This window comes from Alligator mississippiensis, chromosome 2, assembly GCF_030867095.1.
Source record: "Alligator mississippiensis isolate rAllMis1 chromosome 2, rAllMis1, whole genome shotgun sequence".
NCBI lineage: Eukaryota > Metazoa > Chordata > Crocodylia > Alligatoridae > Alligator > Alligator mississippiensis.
Genome location: NC_081825.1, coordinates 216,914,122 through 216,938,357, shown reverse-complemented (window position 1 = coordinate 216,938,357; position 24,236 = coordinate 216,914,122). Strand labels below are relative to the sequence as shown.

Genomic DNA, 24,236 nt, shown 5'->3' with positions numbered 1-24,236 from the left:
TAAGGGTTTCTTGTTGGATTATTTCTTATTGTGTTTCTTACTGTATTTAAAAGGAAACTGTAAAAATGTGGTTTTAAAAAATGTAGACTTCTTAAAGTAAAAAAATCAAAACCATATTCTCATCTATCCTGAATAGCCTCTCCCAGTTGAAAACTTCTAGAGGAAAGTGTATCTCAGTGTCAGGAATAGGGCTGTCAACGTAAGAATTTGTTTAGTGACAGTCTGCAAGCTTTATACTGACAGTTGATATTTTTTATTGATGCATGATTTTACAGATGTGTTATACAAAATATAAATGCATCTCTTCTGCCACATCCTACCCTACTGCCAGTTAGAAGGGCTGGGATTAAATTTATAGGTTTAACATTAACCATAGGAAAAAAGTGAAAAAACAAAACAAAAAAAGCTTGGAGGTCAATAAATAGTTGCTAGGTAAAAAATTTCTTGGGTTGGTAACCCTGCTTGACTGCAGCAGTGGCTTTAGGCTGTGTGGCCCCCTACTCATCCCCACACTCTGCCCCTAACTGCACCCCGTACCGTGCTGCCATTCTAGCCCTTTCAGCCCACCCCCAGCTTTATCTTTTCCAGCACTACTCCCTCCCTCCCACCCCAGATGCTCAAAGAAACACATCTTTGACCCAGCAGTATTACAGGCAACCTGGGATGCAGCAGTAGCACATGGCTGAGAGAGTGCTTTCTGCAGGGTGCAAGACTCTTGGTGGGACACCGGGTGGCTCTGCTGTGCTCTGTCTGTCAGACCTTCATTAAGCTGCAGCTGCTTAAGTGTTTTTACTGATGGCTAATTTTTTTTTTTTTTAATTGATTTTACTAAGCCATTTTTAGGCTGATTTCTTACTGACATTCATTAAGCTTACTGATAGGTGGCAACCTGAATTTACCATTATTTTTACAGAAATGTTCGCATTATATTTTTTAAATAAAGCTCTCATAGAAACCATATTTATAAGTAAAAACAAATGAGGACTTTCTGTTCCTTTAGTCAGAGCAAATACTAAATTGTGGGAGTGTATGATAAGAATGTAATAAAAATTAAAAGTGAAATGTAGCTGCTTTTTAAACTAAAGTCAAGAAAAATTCAGGAAACAAAAAAGCAAGATTGGTGCTAAAAGAATTAACGTTTGAAACTATTTTAATCAGCTTAATGTAGAAGTAACATTGGGAAAAAATCTTTAAAAAAACATGAATTTTACTTTAGTAGTGTCCTATTTAAAATGCCATTAAAAGTAATTTAAATGTACTTAGTGAAAAAAACACAGAGATTGGAATCTCTTTTTATGATGTTGTTTGCAACTAGTTCTTAATGTTAACAAAAATAATTCCTGTTTCCATCTTAAACGTGACAGTATGGGGTATTGAGCCAAAATCATTCCTCTGCAATTTGGGTTAAGTTAGTGGAATCCTTGCATGAATAAATCTTGCCCAGCGTTACAGCAGGGAAGAATTTGATCTGTTTCTTGCCTCACTAATGTGTGAATATAAGTCCTTCTTTGGAACATGCATCATGAAGAGTAAAAACCCTGAATTGGATTAATTTATTGAAGTGAGGATTCGGTCTGAGAAGAGCTTATGGCCTCAATGGTTAAAATATGGAACCACCTTTATATTCATTTCTTCATGCTGGCTTTTCTATTTTGTATGCTTTGCATGAAACATATATTCCCTAGCCTATCCCACAAATGTGTTTTGTCATATCAAAAAACAGATGGGAGTGTACTTAAAATGGAAGATCATTTCTAACAAAGGGCAGGATGCTTATTTAAGCTTTCATATTTTGAATTTATTCATTGTGTGTTATTTACAAGTGGTTCTATATTTGTCTCGCTAAAAATCATATAATTAACATCTGATAAGATGGTTTGATGCCAGTTTGCAGTGTAATACATGCTTGTGACTTCCTCAAATTATCTGGCATTGTAACTCATGCTAAAATTAAAGATTCAAGTGGGACTCATCATTTCCATAAAAATGCATGTGATTGTTCAGCTGTACAAAATACAGCAATCTCAGCTGATGTCTTTATCATACCAACTAGCTGTGTTTTAACCTAGTAAATTGAACTGGGGTGTAATTTGGCAATTTAATTGGCTGGCTTTTTGTTTTGGTGTCAAAATGCAACCTTATCCCTCCACCCCCTTTTATATTCAATCTTTCTATAATTCTGCTGAAGAAGTAAAATCACACTTTGCTTCTACTTGAAGAATAATATAACATTATTCTTGCATTCTTCATAGCATCACTGGGGGGAAATCACAACATGAATGCTATGGATTGCCCCTATAATCTTGTTTCTGTCAGTCATTCATAGAGATTTCAGTCTGTCACTGATCTCTTTGTATCTCATATATGTCTGATGTATAAATGCGATTGCTTTCCTGTGGCACAAAACTGATTGAGGATGACTGGTTCTTTCCTGGCTGCTCTGATCCAGCCATAGTCTCAGGGCAGCAGGAGCTGGAGGAGGAACTGACCACAGGTCAAGGAATTGGCAGGCTACTGCAATCAAGAAGAAAGAGCAACCAAGCCAGCAGGAAACTTCAGGTGGGTTGTTTGAACAAAGGAATCCACTAATTTTTACTCTGTTTTAATAATCAGAGACATGAGAATTTCCATTACTTATATGATGTCAAGTGCATGTATGGTGCCTTACACATGAATAGAAAGTTTAGGTCTATACCTGATGGGGCTGAGAAAGTTTGAGCAATAAGGCAGACAAATGAGAGTTTAGAGGTAATTAAGACAATGATGCATATAGCTTTACAGGGTATAGCTTATGATGTGACAATAGATGATAATATAGTATGTCTCTTCTTTAGTTAGGGCATTTACATGTATTGTATTTTTTTTAATTTGAAGAAGTTTCTCCATGTGGGGATAACTTCCAAGCTTGAAGTTATGCATGGGCTTAGTGAATTGAGACCATTTTCATCTTAGGCATACCTTTTACACAGTCTCTGAGGAGCATCACATCTTCATTTTTCATGTATTCATTTACCTAGTTGATGTCCCTAACCCTATAGCATAATTAGGGAGAAAAAGTCTGCACATATATAAGAAATAGCAGCATCAATCTTGCATTCGTATGTTACAGAGAGAATGTCTCTTTTTTTTTTTTTAATAAGCTCTGATATCTCAGGATTCAATTCAATGAATCTGCCTTACAGCAATGTTTATCATATAGGTTTAATTGAAACTGCTCTGGCAATTGAATATGTATTTTATGTTAGTTTCTCCCTTTTTATTAATACTGTTTTCATGTCTTCTGCTTAGGAAGAATACAGGTTTGATGGGAAACAATGCTTTCAAGAACTGAATGTCACCTTGGATAGCACTGATTCAGCTGAAGGAGAGAATATGGGAGGTTGGTGGCCAGAGTACACTTCACCTAATGCAGGTGTGATAACCGCTAGACAGTTTATTAAAGCATGCACAACATCTGTATTTTGTGTTTATTTTCATTCTCAAATTGAACTAACAATCCCATTTTGTGGTATATTCTAATCTCTGTTGAATTTTTTTTTGGCTTGCATTTTTTTCTGTTTCATTTTGGAGTATGTGCGTGCTGAATGAACTGCCTAGTTTTGGTTCAGAACTAGAACACAAACATGGTTTAATATCTGGGATTCCCGCATTCCTTGTCTGAATGAAAACTTACTGTTCTAAGGTTATATACTTTTTTCAGTTGATAGACTGTTCTTGTGAAAGTGGCTCCACTCTCTATAATGTTGTTTTCCAACCAAACCATTATATTCCATCTGTGTTTCATTTAGTTATAAGATTATTGTTCATGTATATTATGTCTCTCCCTGGATAAGATATTTTATGTCTGTGATGGATATAATTATATCTTATTGCCTCTTGTTAGTAAAATACATTCTAAGTGTCCCTGTAGATAAAAAAAACAAACTACTTTTCCTGGGGTTTCTTAGTGCTGATTCCAGGGGTTTGCTGTGAAGTAAATATATGGCTAGGTCTTGTTGGGTATAAACGTTAAATTCACCTTTTTTATTCTGTATCTACCTCCAAACAGTAATTTAGACTGGGTTAATATTGATTAACCAAAGTGAATTTACAGCTACTATTTGTACATTTATATTCAACCCCCAAAGCAATAGCTTTCCAATATTTACACACACAAGGCATTTGTTTTCTAAGATGTTTTTAAATAGAGGTGTTGTGTTTTTATTTCCTGATTAAGCTTTAAATGAAAATCCAAGTTTGGGTTAGCTTTAAATGAAAATCCAAGCTTGGGTTAGAAGCTTGCAAGGCTTTGGGATGGGGACTAGGATTTCGAATAGATGTTCACAGTTCTAAAAATACTGGGTGTTACTGCTTTAATACTAGATACTGGTTTAAGCTGGCGTCATGTAAGTACAATTGTGCATAGTAATTCTTGCCACACATAAATGTTGAACAGATAATTTGGTTGGGCTGTGAAATGTTCTCTGTAATAAACCCAGTTTGTAGCTGCTCTCTCCATCTCAAAATATTCCATAGGTATATTGTGTTAAAAGTGGAAGAGAAAGAACCTTTATTTTAACTTGTTCCTCCAAATTACAGTTATTATCTGAACCAACTGTAGTATAATCATCAGTTCAGAGTTTTGTCCTTTTGGCCAGATGATATCTTTGAGAAAGCTTCTGAATTTTCACATGGAACTCTGAGGTTGTGGACAGACCAAACTTTCATCGTTCAAGGGGAAGGAGGATTGCCAAACTTTCATCGTTCAAGGGGAAGGAGGATTGCTCTTGGAGAGCATGTGTTAGCTCTTAAGTATGTAACGGTTATGTCTGGACACTCCTAAAGGTGTGTCACCTGCTTTTAACCTTGAATAAAACTGGTTAATGATGCAGAGGTCTTGCTATGCTTACACTATAGGATAGGGGTGCTCAACCTCCAACCTGCAAGCCAAATCTGGGCTGCAGAGCCATTGCATCTAGCCTGTGGGGCTCCCCATGGGTCAGGATATTTGGTAGTAAGGGAGCAGTGGCAATCAATAAGGCTACCCCCCCCCCCCCCCCCCCCCCCCCCCCCGCCCGCCAAATTCCCAAGCCCTGCATGGTGGGTTGGAGCTGGTCTGCCTCTCTTTCCCCTTTGGGGCCAGGCTATGCTCCCTTCTTCCTCCTTCTGCTAGATTGGGGCCAGGCCATGCTCCCTCCCCCTGCAGATAGATCAGGGCTGGGCCCAGATAGGACCTGGGTCGAGCCCTCTTCCCTACCCACGGGGCCAAGTTGCCCCTTCCCCTTCCATGCAGCTGTACCTGCCTCAAGTGATAGATCAGGCCCACTGGCTGGTGGACTGCCCATCAGTTCCACCAGTCAAAAAGGTTGAGCGCTGCTGTTAATGGGGGCCAACCTTTATGGTGGTTATGCCCCACACCCTTCCTGAGCGTTAATCTGATCCTGTTCCCCTACTCTGCTGCTCTGTTTCTGTTCCATGCCATGCGCTCCCTATCTGCTAGTGTGCTGTCTGTCCCCACCCTGATCTGCCGCTTTCCACACGCACAGACTTTCCATGCCATTTGTGTAGCAAAAAATAGGCATATTTGCTATATAGGTACATGCAGCTGTAACAGTTTTATCCAGATATTCAGAAGTGCAGAGAAACAATTCCCAAATAATTTCACTGGGCACTAAGGTGCTTAACACCTCTGAAGATCAGATCAACAGAATTGTAGGCAATTTGTATATTTTAATAGATATCTTCATTTGAAGGACATTTTAGAGACTGTTCTTGAAAACAGAAATTTTCCTTTTGAATAAGTAGGTTTACGGACAGTAGTTGAAGAGTTGGAATTGGAACGAAATCAACTGCAGGAACAAATACTGTTCCTAGAGGAACGTTGTCAGGACTTGGAAGACAGATTGCAGCTGCAAGAAAGAATGGAGGCTCTTCAGGTGAGTTTTTATATTGTGTCAGAACTATGATGATGTGGGAAGAGTAAGATGATGTGGGAAGAGTAAGCGAGCTTTCCATTCCTGATCTGTTCTCTTGTAAAGCAAATATACAAATAAAAGAACCTACAGTCTTTCTGTGTTTTAAAAATTTGACGGAGTAATGTTACAATAGAATATATGCCCATTCACACTTTTTTTATATACAGAGAAAGCTCTGTTATCCGGTACCCGTGGGGAATGGGGGGTGCCAGATAACCAAATATGCCGGTTACCTGAGAGGCGTCTTTGCCTGCCTTTTGCCGCGTCAGTGCGCCAGGGGACAAGCACAGCGCCGCCCCTCCCCTGTCCATCCTAGAGAGAACAATCCCTTCCAGTCGTATTGGATTACATGTAAACTTTATTAATATAACAATAAATTCGCTGTGGCCCAAAGTGGGACTCTGCAAAACCGGAAATGGGACTTCTGGTTTCGCTTTTGCCATGTTGACCAGCATGCCGGTAAAATAGAGCATGCCAGTTAATGAAGTGCCGGATAACACAGCTTTGACTGTACCTCTATTATATTTTGTTACACTGTACAGTGCAAGACAGCACCCAGTTTGATAACCAGTAAAAAACACTTTTATGCAAAATCTGTGAAATAGTTTTGGAAAGAGGCTCCTTATCAGAACTTTTCTTTGAAACTTGCATGGCAGCAACGTGCTGAAAGATGACATCACTTGTGTCACCAACTGTGGTGCCTATGTTAGACATCAAGAGCTTCATTTTTGTTGTCACTGAACAAGTATATCTTTATTTAGTTGAGTAGAATTATTTCTGCTTTACACTGTGAATGAGAAATCAGGCAGTTAGCATTAATACCACTTTTAATATACACCGGTCATAATTTTATTTTCTGAAGGAGGTTGCATAATGTTTTGTGGTAAGAGATGTAAAAAGGCAATAAAAATGAAGTTATTAAAATAAGATTTAATGAGGGGAAGGGACATTTATGTAAATGGAGAAGAGATTTTTCAGACAGGACTTACAAAAATAATAGAGCAATTCCTCACACACTTATGGGAGTTTGCAAACAGGGGTTACACCTAGATAAAGATTTTTGCAAAAAAGTGTCTTTAATTTCAAGCTTTTGGACACAAACACCCTTCTTCAGGCATTGGAGAAAAGACTGTAAAAGTTCTCCTGGGTAGAAATGAAAGTTCGTATTTCATAGGATTTCACAGAGGAGTCAATAGATAGAAAACTCCTCTGGGCAGTCAGTTCATAGCTGGTCTGAAGCCTCTCACCTCCTGTGAGGATCTGTGATGATGATGCAGATTATCTTGAAACAAAGGCAGGAGCAGGATCTCAGGTTTCAGGTGGTCACAGTTTCTTCCTGCTTGGGAAAATATGAAAATGTTGTTAAAAAAGAATAGGCTAAAATTCGATGTCTTCCATGTGGCAGGTATCCAGGTTGTAGCCATATTGGTCTAGAGGAAAAGGCAATCGGGACTCTACATACACTTTTTTACTTTATGTAATAAAGTAAAACTTGTCATAAGAAAGTAAATAATAAAGTAAAAATATGTAATACTTTATGTAATATACTGTATGTGTATACATTGTTTTACTCCCTACTAGTATCCTTGATAATATCTAAAGAAATTAATGTTACTGAAGATGTCAATCCTTATACAGAAAATGAATGTGGTTAGCTAAAGGATATGATGATCCTTTTATATAGTTTAGAGCAGGGGTGGGCAAAATATGGCCTGTGGGCTGGATTCACATTGCTGAGGGATTTTGTCTGGCCTGTGGCGGGTCCCTTCATCCTGCCTGGCCCAGGCACGCGGGGCAGCCTGAGCTGTAGCATGTACGGCCGGTCCTGCCACCCCCAGGTGTGCAGCTGGGCTGGGGTGGTGTGGCGGCCGGACTTCATTTCCCAGCAGCTCTGGTGGCGGCAGCTCCTTCTGGCTGCCACAGCTGCCTGACACAACCCTGCTGCCTGGGCACCCTGTCCTGTCTTCCCCATGCTCGCTATCAGGGATGGGACCTCCGTGGGCAGGGCAGTCAGCCAGGTGGCTGGGATGGGGTCATGGGCAGGCAGGGAGTGGCATCTGGGAGAGGGATGGGAGGGCAGGGCTGAGGAGATGCCAGGATCTTGGGGTGCTGATAGTGCAGTGCCGGAGCCAGGGCTGGGGCAAAGCCGTGATCCACTGCCTGCACACCCCTGTGATGGGTGCAGATTCTGCAGACAGGGATGTGCAGGGAGCGGATCATGTCTTTACTGTGACCTCAACTCCGTGCTGTCACCACCCCAAGATCCCACCCCCAGCTTCAGATGCAGGTTCCTGCCCGCCTCTGGCCCCATCTTGTCTGCCCAGCTGTGCACCCTACCTATGTGGCTCTCAGCTGGTCTCCATGGAGACCCCGGGATCCCAGGGAGTTGACAGAGTAGGGCCAGGCCAGAGCCCCTGGTTCTGTGGGCAAGGACATGTGGGGGGTAGATCCTGGCTCTGCACTGTCACTGGCCAGTGAACCTGGGGTCTCCATGGAGACTGGCCAGGAGCCACGCACGAGATGTGACCGTGGGCAGGCAGGATGCATCTGGGGCTGGGATCTTGGGGCCGTGACTGCCGGGCCAGGCCTGGGGCAGAGACATGATCTGCTCCCTGCACACCCCTGCCTGCAGAACAGGTGCCCATTGCAGAGGTGTGCGGGCAGTGGACTGTGGCTCTGCCCCAGGCCCTGCACTGTTACCGCCCCATGATCCTGGCCTCACTTGCCCATCCCATGCCCTGACACCACTCCTTGCCTGCCTGTAGCTCAATCCCACATAGAGAGTTTTGGTGAACAGCTGTACTGCGGGGATGGGGAGTGCTGACTTAGCCCACAACAGCTTAGCAAAACTGCTTATGTGGCCCATGGGCCCAAATAATTTCCCACCCCTGGTTTAGAGGCACATACATACTCACATGTTACTGTTAAGCTAGAAACATAAAGTGAAATTGTAGCTTCATTTCAATTAAAAAACAGAACTCATTGGCTTGAGTGAAACAGGTTTTTACCTGTAAATATCTTTTTTTTAATAAAATGTTTATGCTCGAAGTGGGCACATCTACATGTTCCTTAAAGCACTTTTGCTAATGTGCATTAAATTTAGTACCTCCATTGTGAGGTACCAGAAAAAAGCTCATTAGCCTATTTTGCACATTAGCGAAAGCACATGATTTTTTGTGATGCTTTGATGTGCATTAAAATAGGCTAATACATATCAAAGTGCACGTGTAGACATACCCACTTTGTAGCAATTTTTTTTAATATCAGTAAATGTTCTGTCAGTGGTGTAAGCAGTGGTTATATTGACTCTTTGTGATGTGAAAGAGAGAAATATTTTACCTGATAATGATGGCACCAAGAAAACTCACAAAATGAATGAAAAACATTGACTGGAACAATACATGTAAAAATTCTCATTGGGGTTGTTTTAAAGAGCTGTTTTAAAATGTTGCCTGGTCTATAAGATGCTTGTCTTGGCAATTTTTTTGTTTTATATTAGCAAAATCATGCTGTTGTCTGGTCACTAAAAGTTATAGTCTGACTCTGTATTCAATCTACTAAAAGGTGATTATAAAAAATGTATACAAGTACTGTTCTTTACTAAGTAAAGTTGTTATTTCAAGGGACAGACAACCTTGTGTTTGTATTTGAGGATTTTGTAACAAAGCCTTTCAATACAGGTAACATTTGATGTAGAGGAAGAAGGGCAGTCATTCAGGGCTGTACAGGTGTGTTTTCACTCCTCCAAAATGCTAGCATTTTTTTTTGTAGAGGTGACAGATTTGCCATTGTTGTTTGTCCTACCTGCTATTGATGATGATCTGTGTGTTCTGCTTTTGGTTTCTGCTGGATTTTTTGCATTTTTTGTGAATTGTTGCAGTGAAGCTGGCTAGAGTAACAGATTTATGCTGTGAAAGAAACTCACTGTGTCAATGGAGCTTGCTTTATATTTCTTTTCATATATTTTTCACTGCATATTGTTGGATGGCTTTGACCAGAAGGAAAAAAAAGCAGATAAACCTATTAGAATTGGTTAATGTTTCCAAGCCAGTATGGGAAAAGCATTTTAAAGTGTGAGCCCTCCAGTATTTCCCTTGGAAGAGAAGTAAGCTGCTTTCACACAGTCCAAGTGTGTGTGGTGCTGTCACTGTCTGTACAGTCCTTGGATTATCTCTGAGTTTCTTGTAGTAATGGACTTGCTAAGGGAAAAACTGTCAAAGCTTGGTTATTGCTGCAGTCTGAAACAAATATTTCACACTTATATTTTATATTATAGTAGTAATGGGCTAGAACAATATAGTTGAACAGCATATAGGATATGAAACCTGAAGAAGAAACCTGGAGGATAGCACTGATCTGTATGTATATGAGCTATAATCATGTCCATCATGGTTTTGTTACAGAATGAAAATGAACGTTTGCAGACCCAGCTCACTCAGTTACGCAGCCAGCAAATGCGAGATGCAGAAAAGCACCAAGGTCTCATTTCCAATTTGAATGAACAGCTCAAAGGGTACATTTAAATTTACTAAAGTCAGGCAGGACCAGCTGCAATTACATATTTGTCTTTGCAAGTATAAATTTGATGCATGCAATTAGCCATAAAGAATCATATCTATTAAAAAAGCTGGGAAACAAGAGTTTTGACCTTCACTGCAGTAGTGCAGTCAGATCGTTTTTTGGATTAGGGAGTTTTTCTGGGAAGTGTAGAGGCTGTGAATTCACAGGGTTGTGGCAAGAAATTACAGGTACATTGGCTTTAAAAACATACTGGGGAATAAATTACTGTGTTTTCCAAGTACTTCCCTTCAAATTAAATATGAGTATTAGAAATCTAAACGTTAGAGGTGCACTGATACACCAGTTCCTTATTGGATTGGCACCGATATAAGGAAAATTGACAGCATTGGCAATCAGCTTTTTCTGGCTGATGTGGCTGATAATGTTGTCAATAAATGCCCCATGCATGCGCGCAGCTGTAGCACAGCATGCAGGTGGCAAGGAGCGCAGCCCAGCAGCATGGAGAGCATCTGGGTCCAGCTAGTAAGTCTCTTGTGAGGGAAGGCAGATCAAGGCACCTGCAGTGAGAGAGGGTGTGAGACTGGGGCATGCACTACACAGCCGGGGGGGTGAGACAGAGCTGTGAGCAGCTCATCCAGGGGGTGTGAGGAAGGGGTGGTGGCTCCTGCCAGTGCACTCACCTTAGGAGGGCTGGGGGGGGGGGGAGTGCCCCTGGATCTGCATTCAGGCTGAGGGTGGACTGCTGTTGGGACCGAGGGTGGTGCCAGGTTCTTCCCGGTGCGGGGAGGTAGGGCCTGGGCTGCACTCGGCAGGTGCCACTCAGAGAGGGGGGCTACGACGAATTATGGGGTGGCTGTAGACCCCTCCCAGCACTGCTGCTGGCCACCGAGCACAGCCCTGGCCCAGCCCGCCACTGGGAAGAGTTCAGTGTCACCGCCAGCCCCAGCCCACAGTGGCAGCCTGCCCTTGCCCTGCATGCATATCTGGGGGCACACTCACCCATGCCCTACTGGAGTGCGTGCAGTGGTGGGAGCTGGGCCCTCCTGGATGAGCCACTCGCAGCTCCGTCCCACACCTTGCCCTAGCTGTGCAGCCCCTGCCCTACTCCCTCCCTCACTGTGAGGGCCTTGGTCTGCTTCCCCTCCCCCACAACAGACTTAAGAGCTGGACACTGCTCTTCAAGCTGCCGGGTTGCATATCAGCAATTGGATTGTTGTAGGCTGATATGGCTTGATAAAAATCGGCCTTCGGTATCAGCCCAAAAAATCTCTATTGGTGCACCCCTACTAAATGTGTGTTTTCTTGCTAGACTAAGTGATAAAAACAACTTCCTTGAAACTTCACTTGTGGAGAAGGAGCAAAAGCTGTTGAGTACAAAAGAAAAAGTAGAAGAAATTGAAACTTTGAAGAGGTCACTTCAAGACAAAGATCTTCTTAATAAGGAACTTAGTGAGAAGTTTGGGCAAACTGAACAGAAGGTAAGTGGTAGCAAGCAAAGTTATCTCTGGGGAGTAGTCATTTAAATGCTTTCACAAGCTAATGTTCTAATATTTTACAGTAGTCTTGAAAAGAGTGAATAAGGAATAATAAGTGGAAGGAGTTATAATCCTTTTGCTGATTGATAACATTAATTGCATATGTGTTTTGGTTTTAGGGTTTTTTTAAATGATTTACAATTCTAAGTAAATGTTAGTACTTGAAAAAGGTACTAAAAGTACAATACTGGCAAATAAAATCTTTTTACCCATATTTGCTATGTCACCAAAATCTGTGCAGCAAGCTTCCCTGACCATCATTTCAACGTACGCAACTCTTCGGAAGGATACGTTAAAGAGAAGAGTTCTTTGGTCTCTATACCTCTTCAGTCTTTGGTGTCTCTGCTGAAACTGCCAAGGAAGGGAGCCAATAGTAATTTGGGCACCAATCCAAGAGGCGCTGGATTGAGGCTTGTTGACTAATCCACAAGCCATTGAATGATAATAGTTTAGAAGCACTGTTAATCTCAGTGAAATTAAAATTGTGGCCCTAGAGGAGGAAAGGCTTCTTATTAATCATTGTTATCTCATCACTGAGCCACCTAATCACATTTTATTTTAAATTCTTTTTGAATAATTTTTGTTTTGTCATCTCTTGGAGAAGATGTAAACTAAACAGCTGTTAGCAATTATACCTGTTACATGATGTGTAAGATCTTTGGGCATTAACCTTAATTTTTTGGTCATATTTTAATAATATTATTTTCTCTTTGAAGCATTTTACCTTTCAATTGAATGTATGAATCTTCACTACTTGTGCCAAACCTTTGCGTGGAATTATTATATAGTCATTATGTTTTACCAGTAATGCCTAGATTTCAGTGGTTAGTGTGAATCCATACGTACTATGGATTCAGTGCCAATCTAAGTTTATAAACTACAGTGATATAATAATATATTGGCATTATATTTTTTTGTGTAACTTCATATATCAGTAATATTTTTTCCATTTTTAAGCTTGTTGAAGCCTTAAAGAAATGCAGTACATATGAAGTGGAATGTACTGAACAGAAGATCGCTATCAATGATCTAACAGAAAAAGTTGCTACATTTAAAGAAAAGGTAACTCATTAAAGTTATGCGAAATGGGAAAAATGTACTTAGTTTGGTTTGATCCATTATGATTGCTTCTTCAGCAGAATATATAATATTAAAAAACTTCTGTTTGTTTAAACTTTTTGTATGTGCCAAATCTATCATATAATAATCTTTAATTACTTAATGACTTTGCAACATTGTAAATGTACAGGTTGCAAATTTAAACAAGAAGTGATTATTTAGCTTTAGATACTGGTCTCATATGCAAACAGCTGTTTCTTCCCTATAATTTACAGCATAACCATCTTTGTAATACTGCTTTTTTGATGTCTAGACTTTGAAACAAGATGCTGCAGTAGAATTGATGCAACAGGATCTTGACCAGACAAATGAGGAGCTTGACAGACTGAACACAAACCATTTGGAGGAGAGATCTCAACTTATTCATGACCTACAGAGACATGAGAGAGAAATTGATAACCTGAAAGAAGTGCTAGTTGAAAAGGACAAGGAAATTTCTGTTCTCTCTTCAAGTATGACTGAATATTCTGAACAGATTATCATTCTGAAATGTCAAATCCAGAGCAAAGAGGCAGAACTACGAGAGATGGAAGAAGCCTTGTCAAAGGCTAATAGGGAAACTCACTTACTGAAAGAAGTACAAACAGTTGACATAAGAGATACAAGCATGAAGATTTCTGCACTTTCTGAGCAGAATAATACAATGGCATTGGAGCTGGAGAAAACTAAAGAACTGAATGGAGCTAAAACTAAAGAAAATGAGGAACTAGTAAGGCAAGTCAGTGAGAGCAGCATAATTATTAAGGATCTGCGTTCTGAAATCAAGGCCAACAATATCACATACCATAATAAGCTCATGGAGTGTGAGTCACAGATTACTTTGCTGAAAGAACAAATGACTAAATCATCAGAAAAGTTACAAGAAATTGAAATAAAACACAAGGAAGAAACTGAATATTTGAAATCCCAGCTTGAGGAAAAAAACTCTTCAAAGGAAAAATTGAACAGTTTACTTAAAGACAAGGAAAACAAAGAACAGACACTTGAAAATGAGTTAAAGTCAGTTAAAGATTTTTACAACAAGCTAGTTTTGGAGGCTGCAAAAAAAGATGAAGAACTGTCTAAGTTATCTTTTCAGCTTACAGAACATATTGAACATCAAGAAACACTTAAGAAGGCTTTACAGGAGAAAGTAAATATTATTACTTCATTGGAACAACAACTTCAAGTTGCCCAGCAGCAGAATGAAGAGGCTATGCTTACATTAATTGAAGAACTAAAAACCAAAGATATGCAAAGCAAAGAACTTAACAACCAACTAAATGAAATACAAAAAATTATGAATAAGATGGAAATAGAGGCACAAAACATTACTTCAGCTAATAAGCAGTTGCAGGCAGATCTTGAGGGGAAGGGAAAAGATTTGGCAGAGCAAATACAAGCTAAAGTAGATTTGAGAAATGCAGTAGAAATTATGGAAAAAGAGAAGCAACAGCTTATAAGTGAAAATGAGAGTTTGTCTGAATTACTAGATACAAAGGAGTGTGAATTATTGTTGAGAACCCAGGCTATGGCAGCTATGGAGGACAAGTTATCTGTTAGTACTTTAGAGTACCAGAAAACTCTTTCAGAGCTAAGTGATGTTAAAGAGACATTAACAAAAAAGTGTGAGCAACTTTCAATATTTGCAAAGCAAAAAGAGAACTCTCTCACAGAGCAGGTGATGGAGAAAACAAAGGAATATAATGTACTAATTAGTCAGTTGCGTGAACAAATACAGTTGCTTACCATCCAGCTGAACAATGCTAAAGATGGAGAAATGGAAAAAGAAGGAATGTTAAATGACAAGTTGTCTGAATGCAGTATGCTTGTCCAGAAACTCAGCCACAGTGAGGAAAAAATACTATCATTACAGAAACAGATTCAAGATATAACTCTGGATTTTGAAGGTACCAGCAGGTCTCTAGAAGAGAAAATCCTTCAGAATGCTTCCTTACTTAAGCAAGCAGAAGAAAATAAAATTGACATGGCCAAGTTTAAGGATGAAATTCAAAAGCTTAAGGATGAAAATATGAAATTAAGTCAGCAGGTGGGAGAGAGAGACTTGACTATTAAAAATCAAGGTGTAAAGGTTGAAAATTTTAATAGACAGATTGCTGAGAAAATAGAAGAAAGTGCAAAGTTAAATAACCGGTTAGAGATACTTGGCAAACAAGTGGAGATGCTAAAATATGAGAAGGAAGACCTTGCAGTTGCATGCAGCAGAAAGTCAAGTGATTGTGATATCCTCCAGTCTCAGCTCTTACAACACCAATCTGAACTTGTTTCAATAAAGAACAAAGCACATGAACTAACCTTAGAAACTGAAAAATTGAAAGTAGATCTTGAAATAGCTAATAAAACAGTGATAAAGAAATCAGATGAAATAGCTACTTTGACTTCTCATTTATCTCAGCAAGGTCATAATATTTTAGCTCTGAAGGACCAAATTGATAGCCTGATAATTGAGAAAGAAACATTAAAAATAGGTTTAGAAGAAAAGGAAGCTCTCCTTTCTCAAAAGGAGGTTTTGATTGAGGAGATGGGGGAAAATAAAGTGGCAGGAGAAGGAAGGTATTTGCAAATAATTTCTGATTTGCAAATTCAGATGCAGGTTTTGGGTTCTGAAACCAGTCAGATTAAGCAGACAATGCAAGAAAAAGAAAATGAATGTAGAAAGCAAGCCCAAGAATTAAAGCTGTTTAAAGATAAATCTGAAGAATCTGATATGCTTAGAGTTCAACTGTCTGAGAATATGGAGGTGCTTTCTGATCTTCAGTGTCAGCTTAAAACTATGACAGAAAAATCAGCAGAATTGAATGAATCAATTGTACAAAAAGACAAGTCTTTAAAGCAAAAAGTAGATGAATATGTTAATTTGAAAGCATATGTTTCTGAAATGAAAGAGAGTTCCTTTATGCAGCAGAAACAATTAGAGGTTTTGACTTCTGATGTAGAACAATTAAAAGCAATAATTTTAGAGAAGGAACTGGTTGTCAGTAATACTACATTACTCAATGAGAAGCTGAAGATACAGCTTCAAGACAAAGAGAATGAATGTGAAGTGTTAAAGAAACAGGTAACAGATTTGGAAGAAGCAAAACTAAAACTAAAAAGAGAGGTAAATGATCAAAAGAGGGTCATAAATGATACTAATCAGTTTTTGGCAGAGAAAGAATCTTTTCTTGTGGAAAACACAAACCTCCTCAAGAAGCTAAGTGACAAAGCAAGTGAAAATGATGGAAAGCTAAAGTTGCTTACTCAGGTTCAGTGTCAGGTGCATGAGCTGATGCAAGAATTAGAAAAGTCCAGACAGCAGTTGCAGGAGAAAGAAAGTGTTTTCATATCTTTGCAGGAAAAGTTTACAGCAGTGTGTGAAGAAAGAACTGAACTTAATATAACACTCAGTAAAAAGGAAGAGAATATTACTGGACTCCTTAATTCCTTAAATGAAAAAGATGCTAGTATGCAGCTGGCAGAAAGCAACATTAGTGCTCTTACTAAGGAGATCATGCTCCTTCAGGAGAAGCTAGAGAAAAGTGATACAGCTTTAAAAAACGTCACTAGTGTTTTGCAGGAGAAAGATGAAAACTTTGCCATAAACCAGAAGAAAATTGATTCTTTGACAGTTGAACTGTTCTCTATAAAAACAGAGCACCAGAAAGCACTGGACCAGATAAATATCTTCAAGCAAGATGCACAGCAAAAAGAACTAACTTTACAAAATATGCAACTGAATTGTACTGAACAGGCTAAAAATGTTGAATTATTAAAGTCTGAGCTAAACAACATAAATTCCAAATCCTCTCAAGACTGCCATGACCATACACTTTTAATAGACAGTCTGCAAAAACAGGTAACTTCTTTAGAGAGGGAGAAAGTTCTCAGACAAGTAAATGCAGAAAAACTGATGGTAGAAAACAGAGAACTTATTGCATGCCAAAGTCTGTTACAACAAAAATTAGAAAGACTGCAAGAAATTAATGAAAAACTAGAAGCCAGTGAAAATTATTCCAGAATGCAGATAGATGCTGTCAAACTACAGATGAAGACTGAAAAAGAGCAGTTACAAATGCAGGTTAGTGCAAAGGGTGAAGAGGTCTCTGAATTAAAGCTTAAAGTTGGAAAGTTAGAACAAAGTGTACTTGAGTCTGAAAACAAATGGGTGACAGAACTTGATAAGGAAATTCAGCAAAATTCATTTCTTAATGAGAAGGTTAGGAATTTAGAGAGTGAAATTAAATCAAAAGATGGTAAAATCCACTTTTTACAACAAGAGCTGAATCTTATGAAAGAGGAGTTAACCAAAAACCTATCAGCATTATATAGCACTAGGCTTTTCTGCAAAGAACAGGATGCAAACACTCCAAATGCTAATTATCAAGTAACTGATAGTAAAATTAAATGGGAAAAATTCTCCAGCATGGTATCCACCATTCTGAGCAAAGAAGTAGAAGGAGAGGGATTGCAGCTGGCTCTTTTAGAAAAGAATAAAGAAATAGAGATCTTGAAGAAGAAATTACAAAATATGCAGTCACTAGAGAAAACAAAGGTGTTGCTACAGAATGATCTTGAAAAGGTGAAGGGCACCTATCAATCTGAAATTGAATGTTTGTCTCAGGAATTGGTTGCTGTCAAAGAGACAGCTCAAAAACAACAATCTCTTTTGGAAGGAAGAGAAGAATTGTTTGCAGAATTGAACAAACAGATTAATTTTCTTCAGAACCAGATAGATAAGTCCAAAGAAGAGCTCAAAACCAGTTCTGAGAATTTAAGCGCTGACCGTAAAAAAATAGTGAGTCTCTTAGCAGAAATGGAGAAAAAAGACCACCTCATAGAAAATTTAACTTCTCAGACAAAGCAACAGAAGGATTTAATTTCTGCACTAAGTCAGCAGCTGAAAGAGAAGGATTGTTCCATTACTCAGGTCATGGAATCCTTGTCTAATGAAATGATGAAGTTTTCTGAAGAGAGAAATTTATTAAACAGTAAACTGCAGCAACTTGAATCTGATCGAAATAGTTCTATACAAGAGCTAAATCAAGTGTCCCAGCAACTTGAGAATTATAAAAAAGAAGTGGAACGTAATCAGGTTATATTAAGCCACAAAGAAGCTGCATTTAAAGATTTAATGAATGAAAAAGAACAGATGCAGTTTAGTCTTGAGAAACTGGGTAAGGAGAAAGAGAACTTGAAAAAGAAACTTCAAGCAGCATTGTTGATAAGAAAAGACCTAATGCAAAAAATTGCAAATATTGAAAGCAGCACACAGGAGGAAATAGAAAAAGAACATAAAAAAACAGAGGAACTGTTGAAGAGGATTGATGAGTTAACACAGCAGATGAAACTTGTTCAGACGCAAAATAGAGATCTGGAATCCCACCTTGAAACTCTGAAGCAACAGCTTTTAGAGAAAGATGCCAAAATAAATAAAATGAGTGAGACACTTTCTGCCGAAGTGTCTAATTTAGAGCACCTTCAAAACTATGTTGCAAAGTTGGAAAATGACATTGCTGTAAAAGAAAAAGAATCTGAGCAAAATCTAAAGTCTGTGGAGGACAAAGACACTCTGCTAGCTCACATGCAGTCTATGCTTAATGAGAAAGAAAAAGCATATGGAGAAGAATGTTCTCAATTTATCTTGACTATTGAAAATCTCAAGGCTGAAATTGTAAAGAAGGATGAATTATTGAATAATATCAATTTGGTAGAACCTTGTTTAAATGCTGGAGATGCTAAGAATTTTGTGGGCCTTAATAGTGAAGTTAGTCAACTAAGTCAATTAGAAAGAGAGAGAGAGATCCTACACAAGAAACTTCAGGCATCACTTTTGGCCAGGGAAGAGGATGTTAAGAAATTTCAGAAAGAAAAGGAAGAGCACTTTAAACTTGGCACTGATTTGAGTGAACAAAATAATGACCTTGAACTCCTCAGGAAGGAGCATAAAACACTTCAAGAAGTTCATCAAAGAAAGGGAGAAGAATTTGACTGTAATCAGTTGCTATTATGTTCTCCAGAGAAAGAGTTGGAGATTCATGTGGCAGCACTTCAAGAAAAGGAAACTACTGATCCAAATGGGTTGGAATCAGATGAACCTAAAAATAAGACTCAGGCTGTGTTAGAGGAGTCGCAGCAGACAGTTGGAATGACAAGGGAAGAGACTGAGTTGGAAAAACTAATTGATAACCAGGTGAAACTTCAAGAAGAAACAAAAATGTTAAAGGATGAAGTAAGAAAGGCATCATTTGAACTTGATGACAAAATAGAAGAGATGATAAACCTGCAGGACTCGGTGAGTCAAATGGAACAGCCCAATAAACATCACAAAGACTGCATGTTGGATGAAATAAATCAACTGCAGAAAAATTTGGACATTTATGATACAGAGGCACTACACATTAAGACTACAGTTGAATTTAGGGATAAAGAAAAGGAAGCTCTCTGTAAAAGGGGTGAAGATTACAAGGCAAGCAAGGAGGAAATTGAAGAACTGAAGATTAACCTCCAACAAGCAAACAAACTATTTGTAGAAAAGAATAAGGGACTTAAGGAGCTGATTTGTGTTCTGATGGATTTCAAAGATAAGTTTGATCAGGAAAAAGGAAAGCTAAAAGAAACTGTACAGTTACAGCTCAGGTGGCAAGAAAACCAGGAAGAATCTCAGTATTTTAAAAAGGCATTTGATTCAATAGAAAGAGAGAGAGAAGAGCTCATCACTAATTTAGGGAAGGCCAATGCAGAACTAGTAGATATGAAAATGGAGTTAAAACATTTCAGTGAAGAAAACAAAAAACTTATGGTGGAGTTAGATATAGTACATGAGAAGTCTGTACCAGCCTCTGAAGCAAGGGATATGGTATCATGTAAGAAAGTTGAAGAAAATTATAGTGACGAGGAACTGGTGCTGGCACACTCAGAAACTAACTTGCTTCAGTCAAGGCTCCAAGGCAAAGACATCTGTGTTCAGTCACTACAGAAGGATTATTCCAGAAGAGCAAAGGTAGTAGAAGAAAGAAATTATGAAATTCAGAAACTAACCAAAACGAGTCAGGAACAGGCAGGGAAAAATATAACTGTGATTGATCCTGTGTTGCAAAAGCAAAAGACTGTTGCACAGGAACAATCCAGAGAACATCTCCACAGGAAGCTACAAGCAGCTTTAATATCACGTAAGGAAGCTCTGAAAGAAAATAAATGTTTAAAAGGTCGGATTGATGAACTGATGTTGGAAAAAGAAGAATTGACCAGTAAGTCACGTACTCTTGAATGCTTGTTGTCTGAGCTTGGCAAAGAAAAACAAAACTCAAATGCTAGTTCTTCACTGAGTACAGAAGAAACCCTTGCTTTTGAAAATGCTAGACTATTAGCTGAAAATGAAAACTTAACTGCTGCATGTGAAAGTCTTAAATCTACTATGGAGACTATAGTTCAGGAAAAGGAAGCTTTTTCCTTCCAACTAAATACTTTGAAAGATTCTCAGACAGTTGAATTAACAGGATGGAAAGCTAAACACAGTGAATTAAAACAAGATTATGAGTCACTTCTGCAGGCCTATGAGAACATAAGTAGTAAAATAGCAGAAATGAGGCAAATTATGGATCTCACTAGAAAAGAAAAGCAAGAAGCTATTCAGAGATTTGCTGAGAGAGAACATGAAAAACAGGAATTGGAGAAGCAACTTTATGAAGCCGTTGATGAAACTGAAGCTATAAAGAATAAATTGCAGCAACTTGCTAAATCTAAACAAAGTACAATTGATGAATTACAGAGTAAATTAGAAAGGCAGACATTTGAACATGAGGCAAGGATGGAAGAACTTCAGCAGCGTCTTCATGAATTCATTCTGCAGAACAGACAGCTAATGGAGGAAAATGAGCAGCTGAAACAAACTTCTGAGAACCTGAAGCAGGCTTTAGAAAAAATTCAGTATGAAAATGAAGTCCTTCATAATGATATCAGTGCAACTAAATCAGACCAAGTGCAAATGGAATTGAACGAGGCTGTTATGCAGTCTAAAATTACTGATGCTTTACATGAGAGAGAATCATTATTAAGGGAAGTAAGTTTGTTAAATGATGACATTTCAGGGAAAGAACTAAATATGCTTGCCTTAGCGCAAGAAAGAAGTTTGCTTTCAGAAAAAGTAAAAGAAACTGAAGAATCTTTGGAGCAGAAAAAGAGGTCGCTATCAAAGCTGGAAAATGAATGTGGAAATCTTAAACAAGAAATTGTTATCTTGAATGAAAGAGTTAAAATTTTAGAAGATGACAAGTGCCTCTTACAGGAAGAACTTGAAAATGTACAAGAAACGTCTTTCAAAGTTAAAAATGAGCGAGAATTTCTGGAGACAGAATTGCTCAACCATACCAAGAAGGTGGATCAACTGACAGACAGACTGAAATCTGCGCAGGTGCAGAATAGCTTCCTGCTCCAACAGTTGGAAGACGTAAAGGCAAAGAACTGCAATCTCATTAGAGAGCAAGAAGAACAGCAGTTGAATATTGCAAAAGTATTTGAGGAGAAGGTGAAACGTGCTCAGAGAGGCAATGATGGGACAAAAACCAAAACTAGAGAATTGAAAGAACTCTTGAAGGAAAAACAGCAAGAGATCAACCAGTTACAAAAAGATTCTATTAAATTCCAAGAACTGATTCTAGACTTGGAGCGATCTGTGAAACTATCCCAGTCAAAGAATGACGAATTTGAGAAAGATTTAAATAATGCAACAGAAGAGCGTGCCAAATTAAATGAACAAATATACAGTCTAAACAATAAGCTTTCTTCCCAGAAGAATTTGTTAGATCAGTCAAAGAGCGACTTGGACAGGGTTTCAGCTGAGAATTTAATTTGGAAAAGAGAAGTTCAGAAGAAAGAAGATCAGCTACAAAATCAGAGGCAAGAATATGAGAAAGAATTAGAGCTTAGCCTTCAGCAGCTAAAGACAGTGCACAAGAGAGAGTGGTTGAACCTTGAAGAAAAATACAGCGCACTTCAGCGAGAGAAAGACAAGGTAGATGGTGAACTTCATCGTTTGCAAAAGAAAGTCTATGTTACAGACTTCTTTAGAAAGGTTCAAGCAGATTTCAATGCAACTATAGCCAAATTATCCGCTTTTGCAAATTGCACAGCTTCTCTTCCAAATGACTGGGGCCAGGTGATCAGTGAAATAAAAACCTTGGAAAAACAGTTCAAAGAGGTAATCCAAAATAAAGAGAAACAGGTAGTAGAGAGTTACCCAGAAATACAGTCTTTACAAAGTGATACAAAGGAGAAAATGGATCCGATTCAGGAACTGAATACGACGTTCTCTGTGTTAGAAGAATCAAAGAATGAAGTGTACTCAAGGCAGAAATCTTTAGATCCCCAAAATTACAATGAACTGTGCAGAATAAAAAAAGAAAATGAGATTCTTCTCAACCAACAGCAAAAATTGGGTACCATTCTTCAATCAAAAGAAGCAGCTTTACATGAGTTGCTTAAAGAAAATAATTCTCTTAACCATCTTCTAGAGAATAGTAGAGATGCAGGAAGGCAAATAAAAGTGTTGGAAAGTAATTTTGCTAGAAAAGAACAGGAGTTGCAACAAATTCTGTTGGAAAAAGAAAAGATCCAAGTGGAGCTGGAAAAACAGATTGCCATTTCTCAACAAATGAAAATAAGGCTGAACAACAAAGATACAGAAATATCTATACTGGTATCATCTAAGGATGGGGAGATTTCTGGATATCTCACGCAGATACAGACTCAACATAGAAAACAAATCAATGAATATGAACAGCAGTTAAATTCTTTGCAAATAAAAGCACAGCAATCTGAAGAAGCCTGTCAGAAGATGGAAAATGAATTGAAAAATCTGCAGCTGAAAGCTGATAAAACTGCTAAAGATAAGACCGAAATTGCCAATGAAATTGATGCCTTAAGAAAATCAATGTCATCTCTTCAGAATGACAGGGATGTTCTCATTTCTAAATACAAAGATCTGGAATATCAGCACGAAAACATTTTAAGTCAGAGAGATGTTCTCTTCACTGGTATTGGCAACTGTGACAGTGATTTGAAACAAGAAATAAGGAAGCATCTGAATCGGATAGATGATCTTCATTCTGAAAATGCAAAGCTAAGTGCACAGTTAATAAAATGTAGGGAAGACTTTAACCAGGTTTTATCTCTGAAAGATCATCAGTTGAAAGAACTGCTTAAACAGAAATTGGATTGCATGAAGGACTTTGAACAGGAGAAATTGAAACTTCAGAAACAAATCACAGAAATGCAGCTGACTAATAATTTGCAAAAGGAGAGTACAAAATCTTTAGAACATGAGAATCAAATATTAATATCCAAAAGAAATGAACTGGAATCTCTAGTCGCATCACTAAACAAAGAAAAACTCGTTTCTGAAACTAGAGAAAAACACCAGATGAGGGAGAGTGATCAGAAAATAGAACTGGCAGTCAATGCACAACATGGAGAAAAGCTTCAAGACCTATTTAAAAAAATCCAGAAATTAGGTAAATTCCCCAAATCTTCAGAGGGTAAAGACAGTAAGTCAGTTTTGACATCTGAATGGGGAAATGAAACTGATACATCTCCAGAGAAGAGGTTGGTAGACCTTCAATGTCAGAATAAACAGCTGAGATCCCATACTGAGTCATTTGCAAAAGCAATGGCTTCTTTACAGGATGATAGAGACAGATTAATAGAGGATTTCAAAATACTTCAGAATAAATATGAATCTGAACTCAAAACTGAAAAAAAGAGAGGAGATGAGCTTGTAACAAAACTGAATGACTTCACATTGCAAATTGTGAATGTACTAAAAGAAAATGATATTTTGAGCCAAGAGCTTCACACTGCTAAAAACAAGGTCACTCTGGATCAGGTTATTAGTGAAATTGAAAATCTCTGTGAGGAAGTAAGTAGCCAAGACCTTGAGATTTCTACGCTCACGTCTGAGAATAAGAAGCATATTCAGCAAATTGAAGCCTTTTCCAAAGCCATGTCTTGTCTTCAGGATGAACGAGACAGATTGTTGCAGGAGCTCAGCAAACTGAAGGTAGTTCATAAAGCTAAGCATGGCACAGCTTCATTTCCCATTGCCTCTGACAACATCAGTGAAATAAGAAAGGAG

At 38.5% G+C, this 24,236-nt stretch overlaps 1 protein-coding gene across 3 annotated transcripts in view; it reads left to right on the top strand.

Annotated features, from left to right (window-relative positions):
* Window positions 1–24,236, top strand: part of LOC102571077 (golgin subfamily B member 1) — a 59,444-nt gene that overhangs the window by 23,747 nt on the left and 11,461 nt on the right. Inside the window, exons 15-21 of one of the 3 annotated variants that reach the window (XM_059722752.1) lie at window positions 2,450–2,559; window positions 3,289–3,379; window positions 5,785–5,915; window positions 10,358–10,467; window positions 11,785–11,953; window positions 12,968–13,072; window positions 13,383–24,161. In XM_059722752.1, coding sequence (XP_059578735.1) covers window positions 2,450–2,559; window positions 3,289–3,379; window positions 5,785–5,915; window positions 10,358–10,467; window positions 11,785–11,953; window positions 12,968–13,072; window positions 13,383–24,161 — 11,495 coding nt within the window. Of the gene's footprint in view, window positions 1–2,449; window positions 2,560–3,288; window positions 3,413–5,781; window positions 5,916–10,357; window positions 10,468–11,784; window positions 11,954–12,967; window positions 13,073–13,382; window positions 24,162–24,236 lie in introns of all 3 variants that reach the window. The other 2 variants (XM_059722751.1, XM_059722750.1) reach the window with 2 other exon arrangements.